At 47.5% G+C, this 24707-nt stretch overlaps 2 protein-coding genes across 2 annotated transcripts; both read left to right on the forward strand.

Annotated features, from left to right (window-relative positions):
• The first annotated feature begins 1775 nt into the window (after positions 1 to 1775).
• On the forward strand, positions 1776 to 2443 carry pde6gb (phosphodiesterase 6G, cGMP-specific, rod, gamma, paralog b). The gene is made up of 3 exons (XM_067244479.1): positions 1776 to 1921; positions 2023 to 2063; positions 2367 to 2443. The coding sequence occupies exons 1-3, from the start codon at positions 1776 to 1778 to the stop codon at positions 2441 to 2443; spliced, it is 264 nt and encodes an 87-aa protein (XP_067100580.1).
• Positions 2444 to 4891: 2448 nt separating this feature from the next.
• On the forward strand, positions 4892 to 18553 carry nploc4 (NPL4 homolog, ubiquitin recognition factor). Its single transcript, XM_067244480.1, has 17 exons — positions 4892 to 5013; positions 6397 to 6477; positions 7779 to 7888; positions 8041 to 8280; positions 8369 to 8417; positions 8683 to 8777; positions 8889 to 9012; positions 9104 to 9283; positions 9784 to 9870; positions 12416 to 12487; positions 12644 to 12770; positions 13297 to 13457; positions 13941 to 14012; positions 14170 to 14262; positions 14543 to 14659; positions 15628 to 15730; positions 15893 to 18553. Exons 1-17 carry the CDS (start codon positions 4999 to 5001, stop codon positions 16054 to 16056), a joined length of 1890 nt encoding a protein of 629 aa, XP_067100581.1. The 5' UTR covers positions 4892 to 4998; the 3' UTR covers positions 16057 to 18553.
• The last annotated feature ends 6154 nt before the right edge of the window (positions 18554 to 24707 follow it).

Below are 24707 nucleotides of genomic sequence, written 5' to 3' on the forward strand. Positions count from 1 at the left end.
AGCGGAGCTCCAAACTGAATGGGAGAGCACTGCACTGGCTGGAGGATTACCTTGTGCCATCGAATTAAGACAATCTGAGAAATTGCTGAGGGATGAGGATGGTGCTGTTGACACTGCTGTCAGCCTGTAAAACACAAGCTAGAGATGATGATTGCTTTACACAGATACCTATGAGTGGGGCTGGTGAGGTATTTTAGGCGTTGCTGTTCATCTGAGGATATTCCTCACCATTCTCCATGCAATGCCTCTTCCCTTTCACTGACGTAAATGTCGATATGTGAGTGATTCATGTTCGCTGTGTAATTAGAAAAGCTGTGGTGTTTTTACAAGGTTTCTATTGCCAGTGAACACGCAACGTAAACATTTCAAAGACAGACCGCCAACAATCTCTGTGTTGGCCATCTTGGAATATAGCTCTGTTGGCCTACTTTCAGTCACAAGTAGATACAGTATGTTTGCCAAGATTAATATGAAAAGTAAAAATAAGCAACGTCATCATCACCTTGCATTTGTTTTTCGACTTTATCCTTCTCATTAACCGGCGTCCACATCCCCCTGCCGTCTGTAGCACCACCCTCCCCCCACCCTAGGTGTCTCTGACAGGGGATCAAGGATGGGAGGCGGCCCCCTCCCTCTGGAGGGGCCAGGGATATAAGAGGACCACTGTGCCCTGCTCGGCCCTCAGAGCAAGCCTAGCATAGGAACCCGAGCGTCGGCTAGAGAGAGCAGCTCTGTGCTCAGTCCCACTCGTCTGGCTGTCCTTCACCCAAGCAGCTGGTGAGTACAGGCTTCCCACTCTGAACCCTGAACCAATGGCATGCCTCGATACGCTCTGCTATTCTGCTAGAGAAGAGTTTGTTGAGTAGTGGGAAGTGGGAAAAAAGAATCGTTTGTGAATGAGAAGGTTCTAGGGGGGTCTGGGTTTTTAAAACGTTGTACTGCTCTTGGCTGTAAACTCTTAAGATGCTTCTGTTCAGCTGTGCATGTTCTGATAGATAACTGGAGTCTGAACACTTCAGTTTTGAGGTTGGAGGTTTCAAAGTTATGTTTTAAAAGCATGTGATGTAATTACGTATTATAATAAATATTGCCGCATAGGTCATTATTGGTCCCGGGTTGATTGTTCTAGTCAGTAGTAGCTTTTGGATGAGCAAAAAAACTGATTGAAATAAAGTGAATATCACAATCTTTTCACATTAATCGGCAGACTGATTATGCTAGTCAATACAAAAATGTATGGCATTCAAATGATTGGATTTAACACATTGTTTGGAAAAAGCATCACAGATTTCACAATGTCATTGTTAGAGGGCGATTTGAGAGGATTTAACACCCACAAGTGCATGCTCAGTATTTTCTTTGTGTTGTCCTTGCTGTAATGAGATTAGGCCAAGTGCTGCTCGCTGTCTTGTTAAGAAGCTGGGGGCACTCGTTAATTTGAGCTGGGGATTACAGATTTGGGTCATCTAAGTAACCCACACCCAGCTACGTCTCAGACACCCAGTTACAAGTAAATATGAATCTAGATCCCCTTATCGCTCATCAGATTAGTGAAGGGATTACACTTTACTGTGTCAGACAACAGATGCAAGTATGTTCAAATGTCTGTGAAACAATCGCTGTCATTTAGCAACAAAACACCTGTAACATTCTGGCACATTTTAGAACACGTCTGATCTCTCATTCCCAAAACAGATATCATCAAAAGACGACAAATAACTCAGAGGGGTCTGAAAGAGCCACCAACTTGCGCCACATCCACGTAACTTTTAACTATGAATCTTGAGCCTCCAAAGACAGACATCAAATCGGCCACCCGGGTGACGGGCGGCCCGGCCACACCACGCAAGGGCCCGCCGAAGTTCAAGCAGAGGCAGACTCGTCAGTTCAAGAGCAAGCCCCCAAAGAAGGGGATCCAGGGGTACGGCTGGGTGCTTCTGCTCCTTCTATGTCACGGGCAGCCCATTGGACGATAGCTGTTTGCAATTTGGATACGATTTGATACTGTTTTCTATTCCACAGCTTTGGTGATGATATCCCTGGAATGGAGGGCTTAGGCACAGGTGAGTTATCTCATTCGCACAGCGAACACACGCACGCACATATGCATACATACACACACAAACACATACACACACAAACACATACACACACAAACACATACACACACAAACACAGACACAGACACACACAAACACAGACAGACACAAACACATACACAGACACACACAAACACATACACACACAAACACAGACAGACACAAACACATACACAGACACACACAAACACATACACAGACATACACAAAGCGTTATGTTCGTGCTCCGGTTGTACTTGTCTTGACACATCTGGGTTTGATCTCCAGACATCACCGTCATCTGCCCCTGGGAGGCCTTCAACCACCTGGAGCTCCACGAGCTGGCCCAGTATGGTATCATCTAGGGCCTTGGTCTGGGGATGCACATCCTCTGTGCATCCATCTCCCTCGGACCGGCCTCCACTACCCCGTCACCTGGGATGGAATGGAACGGTCCGCAGTAAAGAACTACAACACTGACAAAAATAGAAAAAACGCAGAAAAAGATGAACAAAAAATAACTGTCTCTCTTCCCAAACTGGTTTCTTAATTTTGTTTCTGCAGTCTCAGTTCACATCCATCTCATCTGCCGTGTTTAGGGATCCATCTGTGGGACTTCTTCTCAGATCTGCATTCAGACATCCAGCAAGCCTCTCCCTCCTCTCTCCCCCTCTCTCCCTCCTCTCTCCCTCCTCTCTCCCCCCTCTCTCCCTCCTCTCTGCCCCCCTCTCTCCCCCCTCTCTCCCTCCTCTCTCCCCCTCTCTCCCTCCTCTCTCCCCCCTCTCTCCCTCCTCTCTGCCTCCCTCTCTCCCCCCTCTCTCCCTCCTCTCTCCCCCCTCTCTCCCCCTCTCCCTCCTTTTCCCCCCATTGCGCTTTCTCTCCCCTCTGTTTTTACTCCTCTTCTTCATATGAAACAAAACATGAAACTTACGCAAGCAATGCAGCCTCAATGTCAGTAAAAAAAAAGTGAGAGACCCGTGAATAGGGTGGGTTCCCATTTCACGTGCATCGGTACTTCTGTTGACATCACAGAGACCTTTTCATCTACGCCGAATACAAAAACATTAAATCACAGTCCTGTAGAGATGGGACTATTGTTGGCAGTTGCTGGTCGTAATCATTTTAGAGGGACAGTGTGGACAGATTACCATCAGTCTCCCCACCCCCACCCCTACCTCTCTCTCAGTCTAACCCACCGTTTTACATACATACTCAACTTCTGCAAGAGACAAACATGTTAACATCCCCTTACACTTATTACAGCTCGTATCGTTAATCCCCTTTTCAATGATTTTCTATCTTTTGTATGATAAATCTCTGACGAATTGCGTTATTATTTAACTTGCAACTAAATATTCTCAGGGATAGTTGCTTTAAAAACTTGTTGCCAGTTTTGGCTCCAGCTGCTCTCCTCATTACAATAAGAACCATTGAAAAATGTATGGAGGTGATTGAAAATGACACTGTAACCAAGTAGCCAGGTCTATTCATCAAAGACACAGCTCAGATCTCTGTTCATTACTTTATCAGCAATGAGACTGAAGGGGGAATAGTTGTGTTGTGTTTGAACGCTTTATCTTTTCTTAGGGTCGTCGTACGAGAGGACCTTGTCATCTTGTTTGTTGTCCATCTAAGTTTTCTATCCATTTCATTCCATCATAACGATCATCATCACTCCATCATTGTGTTTGCTCGCATGTATTGTAGTTTCATAACCATCTCATTCGTGTATCGTTTCATCACAGCTTGATGACAATGTAAATGTGTATGTTGTATCTAGCTTGATTTCAACAGCATGTATTTATTCCATGTTATCATTTTGACTTTGTTCCCTTTGTCTCTTTCTTTGGCCATCGCATGTTGGCATTGTGTCCTGTGTCCACTATACGTAAAGTTTGTGTTTCTGTTGCGTGTTCATCTTATCATTATGTAATTGTATTTATTCATTATCATAATTTTGAGTCCAGATCATTCTGTAGTTGCACATCATGTTTGTTTGTTCATGTAGTGGAACATCTTTTCTCATCATCTTTTCTTCATCTGTCATTCAAAGACTTCATCCAGTGAAGTCATCATCATTTCCCTATCGTCCTGGTTGATTGTGCATTCAATGTAGTTATAGTTTACAGTGTATTCCCCCGAACAGTCCACATCACACTGTGCCGTTTACTCACACATATAGTCTAAGAGATATATGCAAACTTAAGGAATTAATTGGAAGATTCAGATCAAAAGTGACTGTAACATATTCAGACCAATTTCTTAAATTCCTGTAAATGGTTGGGAAGAATGGGATGAGAAGGATGAAGCTACTGCAGACACTAGTATCAACAGATGTTAACCTCTCTACAGGATGATGTAAAAATAAAGCTTGAAAAAAAATTGAAAAACAACATGCTTTGTTTTCTTATGTTGTTGTTGTTGTAAAATGTTGTTCTAAGTGACCCTCTTAATCTAGCATATGGGCAATGCTTTCTGAGACTTTATGCAAAATGTGAATGTAGATATGTACGGATAATTATTTCAATATTAATAATAGCAAACATTATTATTTCCGTATGGATCACAAGCTATCATTTATAACAGTAGTTCTAGTAAACTTTGATTACTTGATGTAGTATTAATGATAATAGCAACATTTTACTCATATATTTTGTATATTTAGCTAATCATGGTCGTATGACCTAAAAAGTACCTCTGGACTGCAACAGTTTTGGACGTTACTGTGGCGGAACATTTGTTAACAGTAAGCGTTTGAATCCGGAAGTGACGACTAGGACTTTCAAGCCTGTAACACCCGGTGTTTGAGTTGTGGGATGGAGTTTCGTTGACTCTAGCTAGTCAGTAAAATTTTAATCGCTAAATTCGTTGTCTTTGTTGTTACACAACGATACAGTTCGGGAGCATTTACCCGTTCAACATGGCTGAAAATATTGTAAGTATTACACTGAAAGTAGAGTGTGTAAATTGCGCCACAAAATGTTACCAAAGAGTCGTCCGGAGTGATGAGGCAGCAGAATTAGCCCTGCTAGCTAGCTAAGCTAGCAGACTGGTGTGCAACTGACAGGCCCTAAAGGCTAATGTTAGCCAGCAGTATAGCTGTTAGCTTAGTCAGAAATACTTCTTAAACATGCCTAGTCAGTACGTTGTCGTTTAATGTTACAGTAGTGATACATTGTAATACATAGTTTGAAATCGAAATTATGTGTTGTCTGATAATTTTATGTTATTTTGAAAAATGCCTGGATGCGTATGCTTGACAAAGGAACATTCATTTTCACTTTGTGCGGTGATTGTTTTCTAGCTAACTAGCTACAATCTGCTATTGTAGGCAGCCAATGAACTGGCCAGACAGCTGTCAAGCTTCACTACGTTAGCTCAACTAGCCAGCTTGCTAGCTACTGACCCTAGATGGTCAGTCGTTTACGAATCCCTATGAGTTGGGGGCATAGGCAAACACCTAACTGGCTAACTTATGCAAACTTACTTGAATGAGCTAACGCTAGGTGTCTAGCTGACAGGTTATGTTGTTCCGTTTAAATATAAGAAAAAAAACTTGTCAAATGGTGTTTGAACAAATGCAGTAAGCTGTTCTTTGGCATACAGGCACCTACGAAATACAAAACAAGTAGTAGGAGCATTTTAACTATCCGATAACTAACTTGACCCGGCTAAGTAAAGCACGCTAAATTAAATTGGTGTTGTAGGGAAAAAAACAAGTAGCTGTTCATACTAGCTTTCTAGCTAACATTCGCTTCATGTTCTCTGCTCATGTATATTTGAGTGTTCTCCGATGCTGCTGGTAACCGAGCAATTTAATCGATGTTTTTTTGTTTGTTGTTGCGTTGGGTAACCCATGGGTAACCATTACTTTTCAACAGTAAGTTAAGAGCGAGTAGTCCTTGCTTCCAAACCAATACAAAATAAAACTTGCCCGCTGACTTGCTAGTGACGAGACAACTCAAAATAGACCCTTGAGATAATCTCATACCCTGTGCGAATAGCCCAACGTTACCACATGTATATGAAATGATGACCTTGTGTGGAACTATACTAAAATACGGACTGTCACGGGCCTATGCCTCCCCACCCCCTGACACACACACATTTTTATGCACTGTCACTGCCCTGGAACTGACAACTGTCGCAGAACAGTCTAGTTAGTTTTTGTTTACTTTCCTCTCCATTTACACTAAGGTGCAGCTGCATCTGAACTCAGCCGGCACGAACTAAGCTTTCCCAGTTCTAGCTATTGTATCAGCAGATCTTCTGACAACCTAACAGTTGATAATGGGGATCTTCTGCTGTGTTGTTGCAGATTATCCGGGTTCAGTCTCCGGATGGGATGAGGAAGATTCCATCCACCAAGAGGGAGACTGCAGCTGCTTTCATCAAGAAGGTAAGGGGGAAAATAGTCTGTCTTTGAAGCACAGGTTTGAAGTGTTCAAGTCACTTTCATGGCCATAAGCCCACACATGGTACGATCTCTCAGTATTGGTGGTGATGACCTCTTGGTGTCGTGAACTAGTGTGGCCTGGTTCCTGGGCTAGGCCTGTGTCTGTGTTTAATTTATGTATGAGGCTCCTCATACACATTAAAGGAGCAGTGTGTCACTGCAGGAAGCAGAGTGACACTGCAGCGTTCAGACCGTCCAAACAGCTCACCGTAGCAAGGTACTGTAGGCCACCCTGCTGGAAACAAGGCTCAGCAGAGGTGTGTGTGTGTGTGTGTGTGTGTGTGTGTGTGTGTGTGTGTGTGTGTGTGTGTGTGTGTGTGTGTGTGTGTGTGTGTGTGTGTGTGTGTGTGTGTGTGTGTGTGTGTGTGTGTGTGTGTGTGTGTGTGTGTGTGTGTGTGTGTGTGTGTGTGTGTGTGTGTGTGTGTGTGTGTGTGTGTGTGTGTGTGTGTGTGTGTGTGTGTGTGTGTGTGTGTGTGTGTGTGTGTGTGTGTGTGTGTGTGTGTGTGTGTGTGTGTGTGTGTGTGGACCTGTGTGCGATGCCTTTTGAACAGCAGTTAAATATAGCCTCATCACAAGCTTAGTGGCTTTCCAGGTAGTGATTAAGAACCCCCCCTGAGAGAGCCTTCCAGAAAGGGTTGTTAGATTGTAGGAATTGTATAACATACCCCATTCTAGTTTGCCCCACTTTGGGTAAATAAGATGAATGCAAATTTGTTGCAGAGGAATGGCAAAAACGAAAGGCTATGTCAAGCGTGGCCTATCTGTGGTGAAGAGGATGGACTTGGAATGACCTCATCAGTGAATCCCTGAAATGCTGGAACAGCATTGGAGAAGTGTTATGGCAACGTGGCATTAAAAATGCATGTGCTTTTGTTTAAAGGAGGGGAGATGCTGCATATCAGTTGAGCTGGTTGTTTTTATTACCTCTGCGCTCCGGTTGTGTACAGTAATGGGGGAGAGAGCTAAGGGAGGAGAACTCCCTGCTGATCTTTCACCTGTGGGGGGGGGGGGGGGGGGGGGGGAGAGACCCCTGAGTGAGGTTGTCCTTAATTAGAGGATTCACTAATGTTGGTGGATTGTCACGGTCGATGATTTACATTTAGTCATTTTAGCAGACAATGATGTTTTAATAGTAGGCTCCAGACCGCTCTCGTAAAGGGTTGTGCTTAAAACCCGGTGAGAGTACACATCACCTTCTCCTAGCCATACAGGAATAAACAAGTCTTCATTATTTCTCCTCCCAGGTCGCCAAAGAGTTTGGCTTCAACTCCAATGGTATTTCTATTTACCTGAACCGCAACAAGACGGGAGAGATCCTGTCCCAGAACAAGACCCTCAGTCTGCTCAAGATCAAGTGAGTGGAACTGAAAGACCGCTGCATGGCCTTCCAGTTCCCATGGCTACTAGAGCTATATTCACACACTGTCATATAACTCACTTATTTGTCTCTGTCTATGTCTCTTTCTCTGTCTCTCTCTCTCTTTGTCTGTCTGTCTCTCTGTCTAGGCATGGAGACATGCTGTTCCTGTATCCCTCGGGCTCCCCAGGGCCCGCTGGAGAGGTCATGGACGTGGCCACACCTAACTCCTCTTCATCACTACCCTCCACATCCTCCTCCTCCATATCCTCCTCCTCGTCATCCTCCATGTCTCGCTCCCAGTCCGCCGCCCACATCCCCGAAGACGAGATCGACCAGTACCTGGCCAAGCAGGAGGGCAAAATCTACCGGAATAAAGATCCACAACTGTAAGTAGGACACGTGTGTTGCATGTCTCTTCCCATGTAAAGTCACTCAGGAATCAACAGAGGAACCTGTGTTTTCTTTTGTTGTCAGGTGTCGGCATGGTGCAATGGGGAAGTGTGTTCACTGCGTACCACTAGAGGTAGGTTCCCTTCAAGACTTTCCATCTGCTGCCATCAAACTTCTACCAGCGTGTTTTGGACATGGACTACTATAAATGTATTGTGATAAATACAGTACTGTGTGAAAGTCTTGAGCCACAAGATCTTTTATACGAATATTCTTACATATTTCCTTTTTTGTATTTTTCGTTTCATTGTCTTTTTAAAGCATTTTTTCTTTACTTTTTTGATTATTATGATTAGACGTTTGCACAGTAATATATAGTTTCTTGTATTTACCACCAGCCTTTTGATGAAGACTACCTGAACCACCTGGACCCGCCGGTCAAGCACATGTCGTTCCACGCCTACATCCGCAAGCTGACAGGCGGAGCCGACAAGTGAGTGTCTCCAGATATCAAGTTCCCCAGGGAACCTTCCGGAAGTCACAAACTCACACCAACCTCCCCCCCCCCCCCCCCCCCCCGTGTGTAAACCCCTGTGTTCCCCAGAGGGAAGTTCGTCGCCTTGGAGAACATCAGCTGTAAGATCAAGTCTGGCTGTGAGGGCCACCCTCCCTGGCCAGAGGGCATCTGCACCAAGTGCCAGCCCAGTGCCCTCACCCTCAACAGACAGGTGTGCCCGCATGCCCACACACTCAACAACCCCACCCAACCAAGAAATGCCGGTGTTTAAATCCTTTGTCTTTGTTGTTGTTTCTTTACAGAAATACAGACATGTAGACAACATCATGTTTGAGAATCACACCATTGCCGACCGCTTCCTGGACTTCTGGAGGAAGACGGGGAGCCAAAGGATGGGATACCTGTACGGCAGGTACACGGAGCATAAAGACATCCCCCTGGGCATCAGGGCTGAGGTGGCCGCCATCTACGAACCCCCACAGGTGAGCGCAGCGCGAGGTCTTCAAGGGGACAGGAGTTGTAGTAAGGTGATCGAGCCACCCGGGGGCAGTAGAGGCACACTCAAAGGCAACTCTGTGCTCGTGTCCTGCATTTACATTTACATTTAGCCATTTAGCAGACGCTCTTATCCAGAGCGACTTACAGTAAGTACAGGGACAGTCTCCCCGAGGCAAGTAGGGTGAAGTGCCTTGCCCAAGGACACAACGTCATTTGGTTGGCATAGCCGGGAATCGAACTAGCAACCTTCTGATTACTAGCCCGCTTCCCTAACCACTCAGCCATCTGACTCCCCAGACAAACAGGGGTTTGTCTGCATGCAAGCTGTGATGTCTCCCGAGGTAACGGAAGTGTTTTCATTATCCGTCAGTCGCTGACCGTTTGACGTCACCCTCTCTTGCTGTTCTTGGGAGCGTTGGAACGAACCCCTGTTTGTCTGGGGATTGTCGGCGGTTCCTAACCGTGGGTTCCTGCTCTCTCTTAGATCGGCACCCAGAACAGCCTGGAGCTGGTGGAGGACCCTAAAGCTGCAGCCGTGGAGGAGATCGCTGCCAAGCTGGGACTGCGCAAGGTGAGTCTGCTGCCAGGCTCCTCTCCTCTGTCTCCCAGCCTCCACAGCCTCATCAGGGACACACTGTCAAGCCCTCTGTCTCCCAGCCTCCACAGCCTCATCAGGGACACACTGTCAAGCCCTCTGTCTCCCAGCCTCCACCTCATCAGGGACACTGTCAAGCCCTCTGTCTCCCAGCCTCCACAGCCTCATCAGGGACACTGTCAAGCCCTCTGTCTCCCAGCCTCCACAGCCTCATCAGGGACACTGTCAAGCCCTCTGTCTCCCAGCCTCCACAGCCTCATCAGGGACACACTGTCAAGCCCTCTGTCTCCCAGCCTCCACCTCATCAGGGACACTGTCAAGCCCTCTGTCTCCCAGCCTCCACAGCCTCATCAGGGACACACTGTCAAGCCCTCTGTCTCCCAGCCTCCACCTCATCAGGGACACACTGTCAAGCCCTCTGTCTCCCAGCCTCCACCTCATCAGGGACACACTGTCAAGCCCTCTGTCTCCCAGCCTCCACAGCCTCATCAGGGACACACTGTCAAGCCCTCTGTCTCCCAGCCTCCACAGCCTCATCAGGGACACTGTCAAGCCCTCTGTCTCCCAGCCTCCACAGCCTCATCAGGGACACACTGTCAAGCCCTCTGTCTCCCAGCCTCCACAGCCTCATCAGGGACACACTGTCAAGCCCTCTGTCTCCCAGCCTCCACAGCCTCATCAGGGACACACTGTCAAGCCCTCTGTCTCCCAGCCTCCACAGCCTCATCAGGGACACACTGTCAAGCCCTCTGTCTCCCAGCCTCCACAGCCTCATCAGGGACACACTGTCAAGCCCTCTGTCTCCCAGCCTCCACAGCCTCATCAGGGACACACTGTCAAGCCCTCTGTCTCCCAGCCTCCACAGCCTCATCAGGGACACTGTCAAGCCCTCTGTCTCCCAGCCTCCACAGCCTCATCAGGGACACACTGTCAAGCCCTCTGTCTCCCAGCCTCCACAGCCTCATCAGGGACACTGTCAAGCCCTCTGTCTCCCAGCCTCCACAGCCTCATCAGGGACACTGTCAAGCCCTCTGTCTCCCAGCCTCCACAGCCTCATCAGGGACACTGTCAAGCCCTCTGTCTCCCAGCCTCCACAGCCTCATCAGGGACACTGTCAAGCCCTCTGTCTCCCAGCCTCCACAGCCTCATCAGGGACACTGTCAAGCCCTCTGTCTCCCAGCCTCCACAGCCTCATCAGGGACACTGTCAAGCCCTCTGTCTCCCAGCCTCCACAGCCTCATCAGGGACACTGTCAAGCCCTCTGTCTCCCAGCCTCCACAGCCTCATCAGGGACACACTGTCAAGCCCTCTGTCTCCCAGCCTCCACAGCCTCATCAGGGACACACTGTCAAGCCCTCTGTCTCCCAGCCTCCACAGCCTCATCAGGGACACACTGTCAAGCCCTCTGTCTCCCAGCCTCCACAGCCTCATCAGGGACACACTGTCAAGCCCTCTGTCTCCCAGCCTCCACAGCCTCATCAGGGACACTGTCAGACCCAGTCAAGCCCTCTAGACAGGGACATGCATCACCAAGCTTGGGTCCATCATCTACCTGCTGTTAAGAGTCTTTTAAGGGCCATGAGGCATTCATCTAGATTAGGGGCATTCTCTGAATTCCTCCCCCTTCAGAGAGTTCAGGGGAACATCTTCCATATGCCCCCTTCCCCCTCCCCCCCAGGCCCAATGAGGCCCAGCTGAACTGTGATGTCATGGAATTGATGAACATGATGCCAACAGGAAACATTTTAGTGTTTTTATTGTCTTTATTTATTTATTGAATAATGCGATTTTAGTTAATCACGTCATCTCAGAAACGAGCAGCATTAACGAAAGAAGTTTAGACCACAAGTGCACCGATGGGCCATTTCAGTGGACCGCTCCTAATGCTGGACTGACTTTCTGTCCTTTCTCTCGTGTGATGCTGGACTGACTTGCTGTCGTTTCTCTCGTGTGATGCTGGACTGACTTGCTGTCCTTTCTCTCGTGTGATGCTGGACTGACTTGCTGTCCTTTCTCTCGTGTGATGCTGGACTGACTTGCTGTCCTTTCTCTCGTGTGATGCTGGACTGACTTGCTGTCCTTTCTCTCGTGTGATGCTGGACTGACTTGCTGTCCTTTCTCTCGTGTGATGCTGGACTGACTTGCTGTCCTTTCTCTCGTGTGATGCTGGACTGACTTGCTGTCCTTTCTCTCGTGTGATGCTGGACTGACTTTCTGTCCTTTCTCTCGTGTGATGCTGGACTGACTTGCTGTCCTTTCTCTCGTGTGATGCTGGACTGACTTGCTGTCCTTTCTCTTGTTCGATGCTGGACTGACTTGCTGTCCTTTCTCTCGTGTGATGCTGGACTGACTTGCTGTCCTTTCTCTCATGTGATGCTGGACTGACTTGCTGTCCTTTCTCTCGTGTGATGCTGGACTGACTTGCTGTCCTTTCTCTCGTGTGATGCTGGACTGACTTGCTGTCCTTTCTCTCGTGTGATGCTGGACTGACTTGCTGTCCTTTCTCTCGTGTGATACCTAGGTGGGATGGATCTTCTCCGACCTGCTGTCAGAGGACACCAGGATCGGCACGGTCCGCTACACCAGGAACAAGGTGACACCAGACCCACACCCAGCACAAGGCAGCTCACTGACACTGAGGAAAAACAAACAACATTCTGAGAGTCACATCTCAGTTGAATTCAGAAGGTAACACATGTGAAGCCTTCTCATGTTTCATCCATTTGAGGTGTGTGTGTCCTTACCTTAGGACGCCTACTTCCTGAGTGCGGAGGAGTGTATTACGGCTGGACACTTCCAGAACCAGCAGGCCAACCCCTGCAGACTCTCCCCAGACGGACATTTCGGCTCAAAGTTTTTCACGGTGGTGGCCACCGGTACGACAGCTTCCTTCAACTCTTTCAGCTTCGCTGTCTTTTAGGAATACGTTTCCATGGCAGCACAGTAGCATGTTGCACAGTGGACTTTGGTTGAAGGCCAGTAGAGCAGGTTATTACAGGCCTTGGCCGGGTGAAGCGATCATGGTTGTGTTTGCTCTGGCAGCCTGTGAGTATGTATCCAGACTGACGTTCTACGCTTCAGGTCTTTTTGAATGAACAGTGCCAATAATTAACTCCCCCTTTCGCAATGGAGAAACCGAAGTTCCACATTTCAGAGGTGCTTGTGTGTGAGCCCTGCCACACGGCCCTGCCACACGGCGCTGCCACACGGCGCTGTCACACGGCGCTGTCACACGGAGCCAATCTAGGCCCTCACTGAGAAATTATCCAACAAGCCCTTTCTTAAAGACCAACCTGTTAACCTTCCCCAAGACACACATTTCCCACGCTTGTTTTGGAGTCGGTGGGTTCTGATGTTGCTGTCAGTGTTGACAGGAGATAACACCCTCTCTGCTGTCTCCAGGCGGGCCTGATAACCAGGTCCACTTCGAGGGCTACCAGGTGTCTAACCAGTGCATGGCGCTCGTGAGAGACGAGTGCCTGCTCCCCTGCAGAGACGCCCCGGAGCTGGGCTACGCTAAGGAGTCCAGCACGGAGCAATACGTACCCGACGTCTTCTACAAGGTATACACACACACACGCTCGCACACACTCACGTCCTCTCTGTTGTGTTCAATTAGCGTTTCTGTCTTTTCAATGTGTCACACTTGGACTGGTGGGTCGTTCATGTGTATACAAGACAGTGTGCTACAAGCCCTGGCCTGCGCTGTGTCCAACCTCTCCTGAAGTTTGCATATTGGAGCAGTTTGTTAATGGAAACAGGGAGTGGCAGGCAGCAGTAGTCTGTGCATGCCTCAAGAGTTCGTTCCAGGAAGGGATCAAACGAGGGAATTAACCAGCGCCTGAGTTCAACTTCTCAAGGGCCAGAGCTGTTCCTCTGTGGTCATGTTCCTCTGTGGTCATGTTCCTCTGTGGTCATGTTCCTCTGTGGTCATGTTCCTCTGTGGTCATGTTCCTCTGTGGTCATGTTCCTCTGTGGAGATGCACTTTATATATACATGTGATTGACCTTTCACTGATGATAATTTTTTTTCTCTCATCCATCAGGACAGGGACAAATTTGGAAATGACATCACATATCTAGCCCGGCCCCTTCCTGTGGAGTACCTAATCATAGACGTGAGTACGGCTGAGCAAGTTCAAGGCCTCTGTGAGAAGAGGATGTGGATCATGTTACTGTTACAGAGCCAGTGTTACAGATCGATATGTTTCCTGCCCAGTCATGCTGGCCGAAGGCGCTTCAGCCATCTTTCTTCTTCCTGTTTCCCTTCTGCAGATAACCACCACGTTCCCCAAGGACCCTCAGTACACCTTTAGCTCCACACAGCGCTTCCCCATAGAGAACCGCGAGGTCCTGGGGGAGACACAGGTACTTAACAGACATGGGAAGAAAAAAAAAACCTGTTGTACTTACTCCGTATCCCAGACAGCTATATGGGTTTGTGCGTGTATGTAAATGTCAATTGGAGTGGAAATGATTTGACTGATTGTCAGTGCTGAGGCTCAAACTCTGGCTTGTAATATGTGATATCTCTCATCTTGAGCTAACTGGCTGTAGCAAAGAGCTCAGTTTGAGCTTGCCTCCATTACTTACACAACATGAATTATCAGCTTAAATGCTGTCTTGACTGTGTTTGTGTGTGTTTCAGGATTTCCACAGTTTAGCTACATACCTGTCCCAGTGCACCTCAACTGTGTTCCTGGACATCGTCTCTGACTTCCACCTGCTCCTCTTCCTGGTCACCAACGAGGTCATGCCCCTCGGAGTAAGTACTGATCGCCTGCAGACACACACACAACCACACCCACTACATGAGTACATGTGCTAGTGGTGTATGTTGTTTTGAAGTGTCGCAGCAGCAGGCTGTGACCACATGTTTCTCTGAGTGTGGAAGTGCTTAGTGTTCCAGCTGTCAGGATGTTTTTTACTCAATCCAGAGCCTCTTTCTTCTTTTTCCAGTTGGCCGGGGACCCTAAATCCCTGTTGCAAACTTGCCATAAAATCCCTTTGGAATAGGGTTTGAGTTTGTTTACTTGGCATCGCCAAACATCACAAAGTTTTGTAGGTGACTAAGCAGATCGCTTGCATAACAGATACAAACATTGAGTTGTTAAGAGGCGCCTTGATAACAACCACACTGACGCTATGATGTCACCACAAAGTGATGGAAGAACCACACAGAGCTGGACCTGCCCTGACAGAGGCTGTGGACCTTCTATAGAGGCTAGAGGCTGTGGACCTTCTATAGAGGCTAGAGGCTGTGGACCTTCTATAGAGTCTGTGGGCCTTCTATAGAGGCTAGAGGCTGTGGACCTTCTATAGAGTCTGTGGGCCTTCTATAGAGGCTAGAGGCTGTGGACCTTCTATAGAGGCTAGAGGCTGTGGACCTTCTATAGAGGCTAGAGGCTGTGGACCTTCTATAGAGGCTAGAGGCTGTGGACCTTTCTATAGAGGCTAGAGGCTGTGGACCTTCTATAGAGGCTGTGGGCTGTGGACCTTCTATAGAGGCTAGAGGCTGTGGACCTTCTATAGAGGCCAGAGGATGTGGCCCTGAGATGGAGGCTAGAGGCTGTGGGCCTTCTATAGAGGCCAGAGGATGTGGCCCTGAGATGGAGGCTAGAGGCTGTGGGCCTTCTATAAAGGCCAGAGGATGTGGCCCTGAGATGGAGGCTAGAGGCTGTGAGCCTCACGACCTCTGTGTTGAGTGTGTTGTGTGTTCCTCTCTGCCCACAGGACAGCATCGGGCTCCTGCTGGACGCTGTGAAGACCTCCAACGAGGAGCTGGCGCAGACCTGGAAGAAGTCCGAGCAGTGGGCCACCATCGAGCAGCTGTGCAGTAAGTCACCATCACAACAAACACCAGCCAGGCCATAGATGGCCGGGCTGGGATTCTCATTACGCAGGGATAGTTAGTTGGATTGCATTCCTCTACCCATGGTGAACCTGTCATGGATTGGTGTGTGAATTTTATTAAGTGTGTCCTCTCGTTTCCCCTCAGGCACGGTGGGCGGTCAGCCCCCAGGGCCCCAGGAGTACGGGGCCATGGGCGGAGGCCCCTCGGCCTCAGCCTCCTCCTCGGCCATGTGGTCCTGCCTGCACTGCACCTTCATGAACCAGCCTGGCACAGAGCTCTGCGAGATGTGCAGCCTGCCTCGCAGCTAAACCCTCCCTCCTCTTGCTCCTCCTCTTGCTCCTCCTCCTCCTCTTGCTCCTCCTCCCTGCCTCAGGCCCTCCTTAACTCCCCCCCCCCTCTCTCTCTCTTTCTCTCTCTCTCTCTCTGCGGCAACGACATCAGCGCACCAGGACCAGTGGCGAGATCGGATGTCTCCTCCTTTCTGGCCCCGCCCCTCAGTCCAGCCCAGCCCCTCAGCCCTCGGTCTCTCCCATCCCACAGACTGCTTTGGGGCTTCAGTACGGCCTACAAAAAAAAGAAAAACAAAGCTCAAAAGGAAGCCACTCGTTTACACCGAAATCCAACAATGTAGAAGTGAAGAGTGATGCCGGCTGGCTCGTGATGCCGGCTGGCTCGTGATGCCGGCTGGCTCGTGATGCCGGCTGGCTCGTGATGCCGGCTGGCTCGTGATGCCGGCTGGCTCGTGATGCCGGCTGGCTCGTGATGCCGGCTGGCTCGTGATGCCGGCTGGCTCGTGATGCCGGCTGGCTCGTGATGCCGGCTGGCTCGTGATGCCGGCTGGGACGTGATGCCGGCTGGGACGTGATGCCGGCTGGGACGGGATGCCGGCTGGGACGGGATGCCGGCTGGGACGTGTGCAGGGGAAGAAAGCTCCTCCTTCCCACAGTCCTCAGTAGAACCTCTCACGGCTCAAAACAAACATTGCTGTGATGCAGGACAACAACAAAGACTGTAGTTTATGGATGTTCTCTTCTCTCACACCAGTGCCCCTCTCTCACCACTTTTTTCTGGAAGGCTGTCGTGTAAATATACATTTGAGGAATGATGCTGTTATTTAATTACAGATTAAGCCATTTTTTCTTTTTTTGGGGGGGGGGGGACTATAACTTGATATTAGACTTTAATCTCAGTTTGGTCTATTTCGCTCAGTCAGGTTTTTGTAGAACTCACTTCCCTCACCGATAAACTTCAAATACACACAGTTATGAAGAGACTTTGTAGCAGGGTCATCTCTTTCAGCAGTCGAGTTCTAGGGCAGCTGAATCCCAGAGACTAATCACATGCCCCCCCCCCCCCCCCCCCCGATATCAACCTCTCGCCATGACAACATGCCCAGGTGCTCCACTAACCTTTCATGTAGCTTTTTCGTTGCAGCAGTGATGTGTGACTGAGGCATTTCCTCCCCGGTTATTTATGACGAATTCTTCTTTTTTTGGGGGCGGGGATTGATGTTGATGCTCCCAGTGGATTTACTTGAATCCATCACTCTCGGGTTGTGCTTCTCAACTTGAACTGCCGCAAGTTGTGCTTCATGATGATGTTGCTGGTCATCATTTATTACCATATCCATTCTGAATGGCTTCCATTTGAGAGTTTTTTGGGGTCAGGAGTCTTGCCATCTGTGTCTCTCCCTCCTTCATCCCTTCTTCCTTGCCTTCATCCTCCTCCCCCCCTTCCCGCGTTCTGTCTGGCTGCAGTCCAGGAGGACTGGAGCGTAGAGAATGAGTTTTCTATGATGGGGGCCCCCTATGGGTTTCCATCATTTTGCCTTCAAAGACTTTGAACTCTCAGAATGCCAGGGGTCACAGGTCAATCTGGGAAGAGAAAGATACCTTGATGGTGAGTTTGTTTTATCAGACCAACATGCTGTGCACCTGGAGGAAAGATGGAGAGAGAGATGGTGGTAGGAGAGAGAGAGAGAGAGAGATGGTGAGAGGTAAGAGAGAGAGATGGTGAGAGGCGAGAGAGAGAGTGCACTGACGGAGCACTAATACCACCACTCAAAAGCGAGTCCCTAAATAAATTAATTCCCACTTTTTAAGACGTTGGTTTCTCAAAACAGTTAAAACAGGAGCAATGTAATGTCTGGGTTTCCTTGAACCCTTAAAAGAAGCACTTACTCTATCAGCGTTCAGTGATTGAAATACTCTTCAAAGCCCAGGTTGCCTATTGGAAAGAAATCTACGGTATATCAAAGAGAACCTTTTCACAGCTATTTTTTTTGACAGTGAACTGTGTTTTCTTTACAATTTTTTTTATCAGGCATTATCCTACAGATACCTCATCTTCATCCAGCCTTCAAGTATTTACTGAAGTGGTTTGCCCCATTGTGTTGCAGATGCCCTAGACACTAGATCTGTCACTTGAAAGTTTCCATTTATCGGGGGTGCTATAGCGGAAACTGCCCCGTTCAGTCGAGAGGGGGGTTACGGGGTGCAAATTATGCTATTTATTTTGTAAGAGCTTGAGGGTAATTCCATTGAAGAAGTGAGTATATATTTTTAGTTGTAGATTAATTTGAGAATGGTTGACAAATTGTTTTGCCCGTTTCTATCCCCCCTCCCCTCCCTTTTATGAGTTCTTGAATGATTATCTGATGTCATGCTAAGGATGGCAAATTGATGAAGTCCTCACTATCCACTCAGATCTGAAGGGGACCTTGAAAACATATGCTGTAGACCTGGATTTGAATTTTCAATTACAGAAATACCAGTAAAACAATAATTAAAAAAACATCCTACACTAGTGTTGTTTTGTTGATTGCTTCTGGACAGATAGTGAATCCTTTCAGCTGTTCTAGCCACTCCTGCCATTCCTGTCTATGCATCCCGTTTTGATTCTCAATGATGCTATTTTGATTTTGTTTGCCAAACGTCATTTACCTGCTATTCCCACCATGCACTGCACCCTACTGTCACAACCCATGAAATGCCCTGTGTTCAAAGTCCATTGGGTTTGACAGGTATCTGTTTCTAGAAGGCTGTTACACCCCAATACACCAGGAATGTACGGTTCAGAACTTTACACGTTCCACTTTGCTCCACCTGTTTTCAATTCAACGTTCCGCTCGTCTGTGAAGCTGGTCACTTAATATTCCCCACAAGACCGCAGTCCTCTTTGCTGTCTTCATGAGTGATCGCAGCGTGTCCTGGTGGAAGTCATGTGCTGTTCAGATTGATCACATCCATAGACACAGGACCCTTTCCGGAGGCTGCAGAGGAAAACCAGATGCTGTTGTGGAGGTGAGCCCTGGCACCACACCTCCACCCAGTGCACCGTGACGGGCCCCAACACTAGCCACTCCTCTCTGGAGGTTCACTCGTGCTTCTGGGCACTAGTAGGCCTGTTCTGTTCCTGTGGGTCAGTAGGGCGATTCGGAGCCTTTTATCTGAGTGACAACTAGGCAACAACGGATCACATGACTGATGAGAGAATTAAGGATTTTTTTTATCAGATTAATGACTTTGAGGTGTTCATAATCACCCTGTCGATCAATTTACACTTTCAACATAAACATATCATGTTTATGCCGTCATGTAGTGAAGGATTTATAGTTGTCAGCAATTTCATTGTTCTTGTTCGCCCTCATGCTCTCCCGTTCTAGGAGGACACACCCCTCAGAGAGGAAGGGGGGTTTGGTAGACGTATAAAAGCAGGGGTGCCTGTCGTTCTACACCACTCAGTTCTTTGGGAATAGCCTAGCCTACAACCCCAGGAGCTGATCAGGTATGCCTCTACATCCTCCTCACACAGTCTTATCATTGTCTTCGTTAGCTTGGCATAAATATGCTAATTCTGGACAGGGGCTGTTGGAATGCAGGTAACTCCTCCGGGTGATGCAGAGGGGCTGCTAGTGCCCGTGTCCTTGTGTTTAATGGATGTGTGATCTTAGGATGAAGACGGTCTTGGCTCTCATGGGCCTCCTGGCTCTGTGTTCTGCACAGAAGCAGAGCAGACAGCAGAGGTCTGAATGGGACTACCGCTCTGAGGGTGAGGACAGTCAGCAACCCTGGCTAGCTCTACAGTTACACTAGGAAATGCTGGATATTTTAGGAACTAAAACATCTTAATCAGAATCAGAATGGGTTTTAATCGGCATGAAAGTTTGCACAGACAAGGAATTTACTTTGGCAGGAAGGTGCATACATGAAACATGTAGGAATCTTAAAACTTAAATATGTGGTCTAACTATGCAAAATGAACTAAATCTAGTTAATACTAAGGGGATTTAAAATAAAAAATAAAATGTCATGTATGTAAACTATATATAAAAAATAAAATAACTATATATCTGTGTTGTTGCCACTTTAGCAGAGAAAGTGAACACCAGAGGATGTGCCAACCTCAGCCTGGTCTTAGACAACTGGAAGTTTGCCATCATGACCCAAGTCAAAGACTTGCTCCTCAATGACCATAGCACTGTGCTGCCTGACTATGGAAGGTGAGTGCTAACTTGTGTGTGAGAGTCAGGAGTTAGGTGGCTGAGCGGTTAGGGAATCGGGCTAGTAATCTAAAGGTTGCCAGTTCGATTCCCGGCCGTGCCAAATTACGTTGTGTCCTTGGGCAAGGCACTTCACCCTACTTGCCTCGGGGGAGAATGTCCCTGTACTGACTGTAAGTCGCTCTGGATAAGAGCGTCTGCTAAATGACTAAATGTAATGTAAATGTGTGTGTTTTTCTGTTCATGACAAACCCAGATTTGTATTTGACTTGCTCCATAACTAAGACGTAAATCTGTCAAAAGTGATCTTGTCAGGTGTCAAAACTTTGCTGCTCTTTCTTTTCCTTTGTGGCGTGTCTGCTCCACTGCTCCAGAATCCCCCCCCTGTCTGATGCCCTGGGAGATCTGTACAAGGAATTCAACGCCCTGAAAGAACGTCTCGGGGAGCTGACCTCCAAGTTTGAGGGAGTGGAGGCCTTCGTAGATGACGTGAGGGCAGGGAGAAGCCCTTCGCCTCCCAGGGGTGAGCCTCGTCCGGCGGGGGAGGAAAACACCATGCCAGTCAGTGAGAGCACCAGGCCACTTGGACGCAGAAACAGGGTGGTCGTCCGAAGAGTTAAGAAGCCAGATGGTTCATAGGTGTGAAGGAATGAAAATCGATCCCATGGTGGTGGAACACAAACTATAGCTTTCTTAATCTCACTTAAATCTCCCACCGTTATAAACTATCGACATAAGTTGTAAATATCTATATTTTTCTATATATTATTTTTCTTTTATAAAATTTTCTTGTTTGCTTTAATTATACCACCACTGGAACAAATTATATAACTGGGGAGTCAGGTGGCTGAGCGGTGAGGGAATCGGGCTAGTAATCCAAAGGTTGCCAGTTCGATTCCCGGTCATGCCAACTGACGTTGTGTCCTTGGGCAAGGCACTTCACCCTACTTGCTTCGGGGAAAATGTCCCTGTACTTACTGTAAGTCGCTCTGGATAAGAGCGTCTGCTAAATGACTAAATGTAAATGTAACTGGTTTGAGTGAAGCTCTAGGTGGCAGCAAATCTCTTCTCTTTTCATAGGTGGCGTGAGGTAGGTGGCGTGAGGTAGGTGGCGTGAGGTAGGTGGCGTGAGGTAGGTGGCGTGAGGTAGGTGGCGTGAGGTAGGTGGCGTGAGGTAGGTGGCGTGAGGTAGGTGGCGTGAGGTAGGTGGCGTGAGAGTTCATGGTATGAATGTGGTGCCGAGTTTAATGATGTTGTTGTTGTTTTAAAGAATGCAATGAACAAAATAAAATTATTGCAACTTTCTCGATATTTGGGTGTGTTGCCTTTTTAGGCTATAGGCCTACTTGATTAACTGTGGTCTGATTAAGTCGGCAATATGTTTGTGGGTTTGCAAAACGAAAAACATGATAGGTCCATGATAGTCTACTATTTGTTTTGTGAACATGAATTTATAAGATGCATGAAGATGTAAGTTTCTGATACAGAGAATCGCAGAGTGAAACGAAACTGAAAGGAGAATAAATGATTAGGGAATGTCATACAGTTTTCATTCGTGTGTGTAAAGATTACAGAACTATTTTGTAGATCTAATGTGTTATTTAACATTGAACTGTTATATGATATATGTGTAGTAGCCTACCACAAACTTAAATATGGATTCCATAAAATGTAATTAGAAATTTTAATCACAGTAAGTAAATGAATAATACAAAGAATAAGACAGAAAGGATCTAAACAATCTAATGTATCTATTCGTTCTTTAATTTCTCTCTTTAATATCTAACTGCCCCATTTCTTTAATTTCTTTTTTCACTCTTTCAATTTAAATTTAAATTCAAAGGCTTTATTGGCATGACTGCATACAATACAATGTTGCCAAAGCGTGTTTACATAAAATGTACAATCACAATTAACATAAATAAATTAATAAATAATTTATAGATGGTAACAATGTGGTATATAAACATATAACAGGTTAATTGTTAATTATTAAACATTAAATATTAGTTATGTGGAACAGGGGGTTCACATTAATGTGGAGCTCATGACAGGCTGATACGTATTTTGCTGCCAGTTTACAGCAGTCCTCCCTCTCTCCCAGTAGAACTGAGAGTCTGTCCAGATCATTTAGATGGTGGAATTCTGGGAATATTTGTGTTATTTTGTCAAAATAATGGTCTCTAAGATTTCGGTTATGGTTGCAGTGAATCAGGAAGAGTAGTTCGGTCTCTACTGTTCCCTGGTTACAGAAGGAGCACAGCCTCTCCTCTCTGGGCAGCCAGGTCTGTCTGTGCCAGCCGACTTCTACTGCCAGGTTGTGCTCACTGTATTTAGTTAATGTTTTCCTCAGTTTTTTTATCAGACACTGTGGTCACGTAGTTTGCCACTACCTGGCAACTGTTTCCAAGGCGCCGTCTCCCAGGGGATGGGGGAGGAGATCTGTGATGTCACGCATGCATAACTCTACACCTGTAATCCAGGCTGCTCTCTTTCCCTCCCTCCTCTCTCTCTCTCTCTCTCTCTCTCTCTCTCTCTCTCTCTCTCTCTCTCTCTCTCTCTCTCTCTCTCTCTCTCTCTCTCTCTCTCTCTCTCTCTCTCTCTCTCTCTCTCTCTCTCTCTCTCTCTCTCTCTCTCTCTCTCTCTATCTCTCCCTCTCTCTTCCATTCTCTCCCTCTCTCCTAGTCTCTCTACCAGTCTCCCTCGTTCTCCCTCTCTCTTTCATTCTCTCAGTCTCTCTCCCTCTCTCTCTCTCTCTCTCTCTCTCTCCCTCTTTCCCTGCTCATTTCAAAGACTAAAGGATGCACATTGCACCTAAGTTTGTTGTCGTCAATGACTAAATCTCCCATAAATGTGCCAAAGTGTCTTCCTTTTGCTTTCCTTTCCATGTACAGAGATGTGAGAAGGTGAAACCCGTGCCACCGTGCCACCAAAATGGAGGTGGACTCATATTTCCCCTTCAAGAGCAGGAGAGACTTGGACTTCTCCCACTACAATGGTTGGGTCCAATTCGCTGCCCAGGTTGCAGGCTATTCAAAGGGTGCCTCAAACCTAGCCGGGGAGAAGCATTGAACTATTGAAGATGCATGAGAAAACCCTTACCTGATGTGAGGTGGTAATGGTGTTTAGATGTGTGAAGACTGTGTGCCTGGAATGTGGCCTAGAATGTTTCCAAGTTTCGGTCCACTATTTATGCTTAGAATGTGGCCTAGAATGTTTCCAAGTTTCGGTCCACTATTTATGCTTAGAATGTGGCCTAGAATGTTTCCAAGTTTCGGTCCACTATTTATGCTTAGAATGTGGCCTAGAATGTTTCCAAGTTTCGGTGCCTGGTTTTGGGGCCCTGCTTGTTTTATGAGTACTCTGAGTGTTTTTTGTGTGAACATGTTTTGGGGTTGATATAGAGAAGCCACCTGTAAATAAAAACATCTATTTTTATATGAACGCCACCATCTCCTGCCCTGTGTTTGTTTCCCCATCTTCACCACCAACTCCAGTCGCCTACATCCCAAACACGTGGGGTGACCGCCTCGGTCCCTTACAAGAGGTTAGATGCAAATCCGTCAGTTCACATAGGAATCATTCGTACTCATGCAGCTCATTCAGAACAGGAAAACCAATCACCCTGCCACTGGCGCTTTGTTTGACAGTCAAGACAATGGTTCGCGAGGTAGAGGAATCGTTCAAACAGAAGAATGCTAGTTCGATCCTGACTCCTCCATGTGACAAAGTCTCCCTGAGCACAACACTGTATTCCCACATGGGCATGTACGAATTGCAGTCCTGTGGATTGTGCGATTGTTGCAACTACCACACAATCCACAGGGTTAGTATGGGAATTTCTGGCAAGGCACACTCCTGGTTTGAATTTTACCTCACTTGGCGCTCGTTCAACGTGTCATGGCAAGGTCAGCTGTCTGTACCTCACCGCCTCACCACAGTGGGGCCCCAAGGCTCGGTGATTGGACCACTTCTCTTTGCCACATCGCCTCTGTCTCCAAGTCGTGCCACTTTGCGCTATAAAAATCCGCAAAATCAGGCCGTACCTAACCCAGTATGCCACCCAGCAGCTGGTGCAAACCTTGGTGAGTTCCCGCCTTGACTACTGCAACGCAGATGATCCAGAACGCGGCGGCGCGTCTGGTGTTCAACCAACTGAAGAGGGCACACTTCACCCTGCTACTCATTGAGCTCCACTGGCTGCCTGTAGCTGCTCGCATTAAGTTTAAGTCACTTATGCTTTCCTACAGAGTGATTGCTGGATCTGCTCGCACCTACCTAAATGATCTTGTAAGGGCAAATGTTACACCCAGGATGCTGCGCTCGTCTAGTGAGCGTCGTTTGGCTCTGCCGTCTGTGCAAGTACGACAATCCAGACTATTTTCATTTGTAGTTCCACGTTGGTGGAACAAACTGCCTAGCACTACCAGAGCAGGGGCATCCCTCTCTACCTAGGGA

This window comes from Osmerus mordax, chromosome 10 (assembly GCF_038355195.1).
Source record: "Osmerus mordax isolate fOsmMor3 chromosome 10, fOsmMor3.pri, whole genome shotgun sequence".
Classification (NCBI taxonomy): Eukaryota; Metazoa; Chordata; class Actinopteri; order Osmeriformes; family Osmeridae; genus Osmerus; species Osmerus mordax.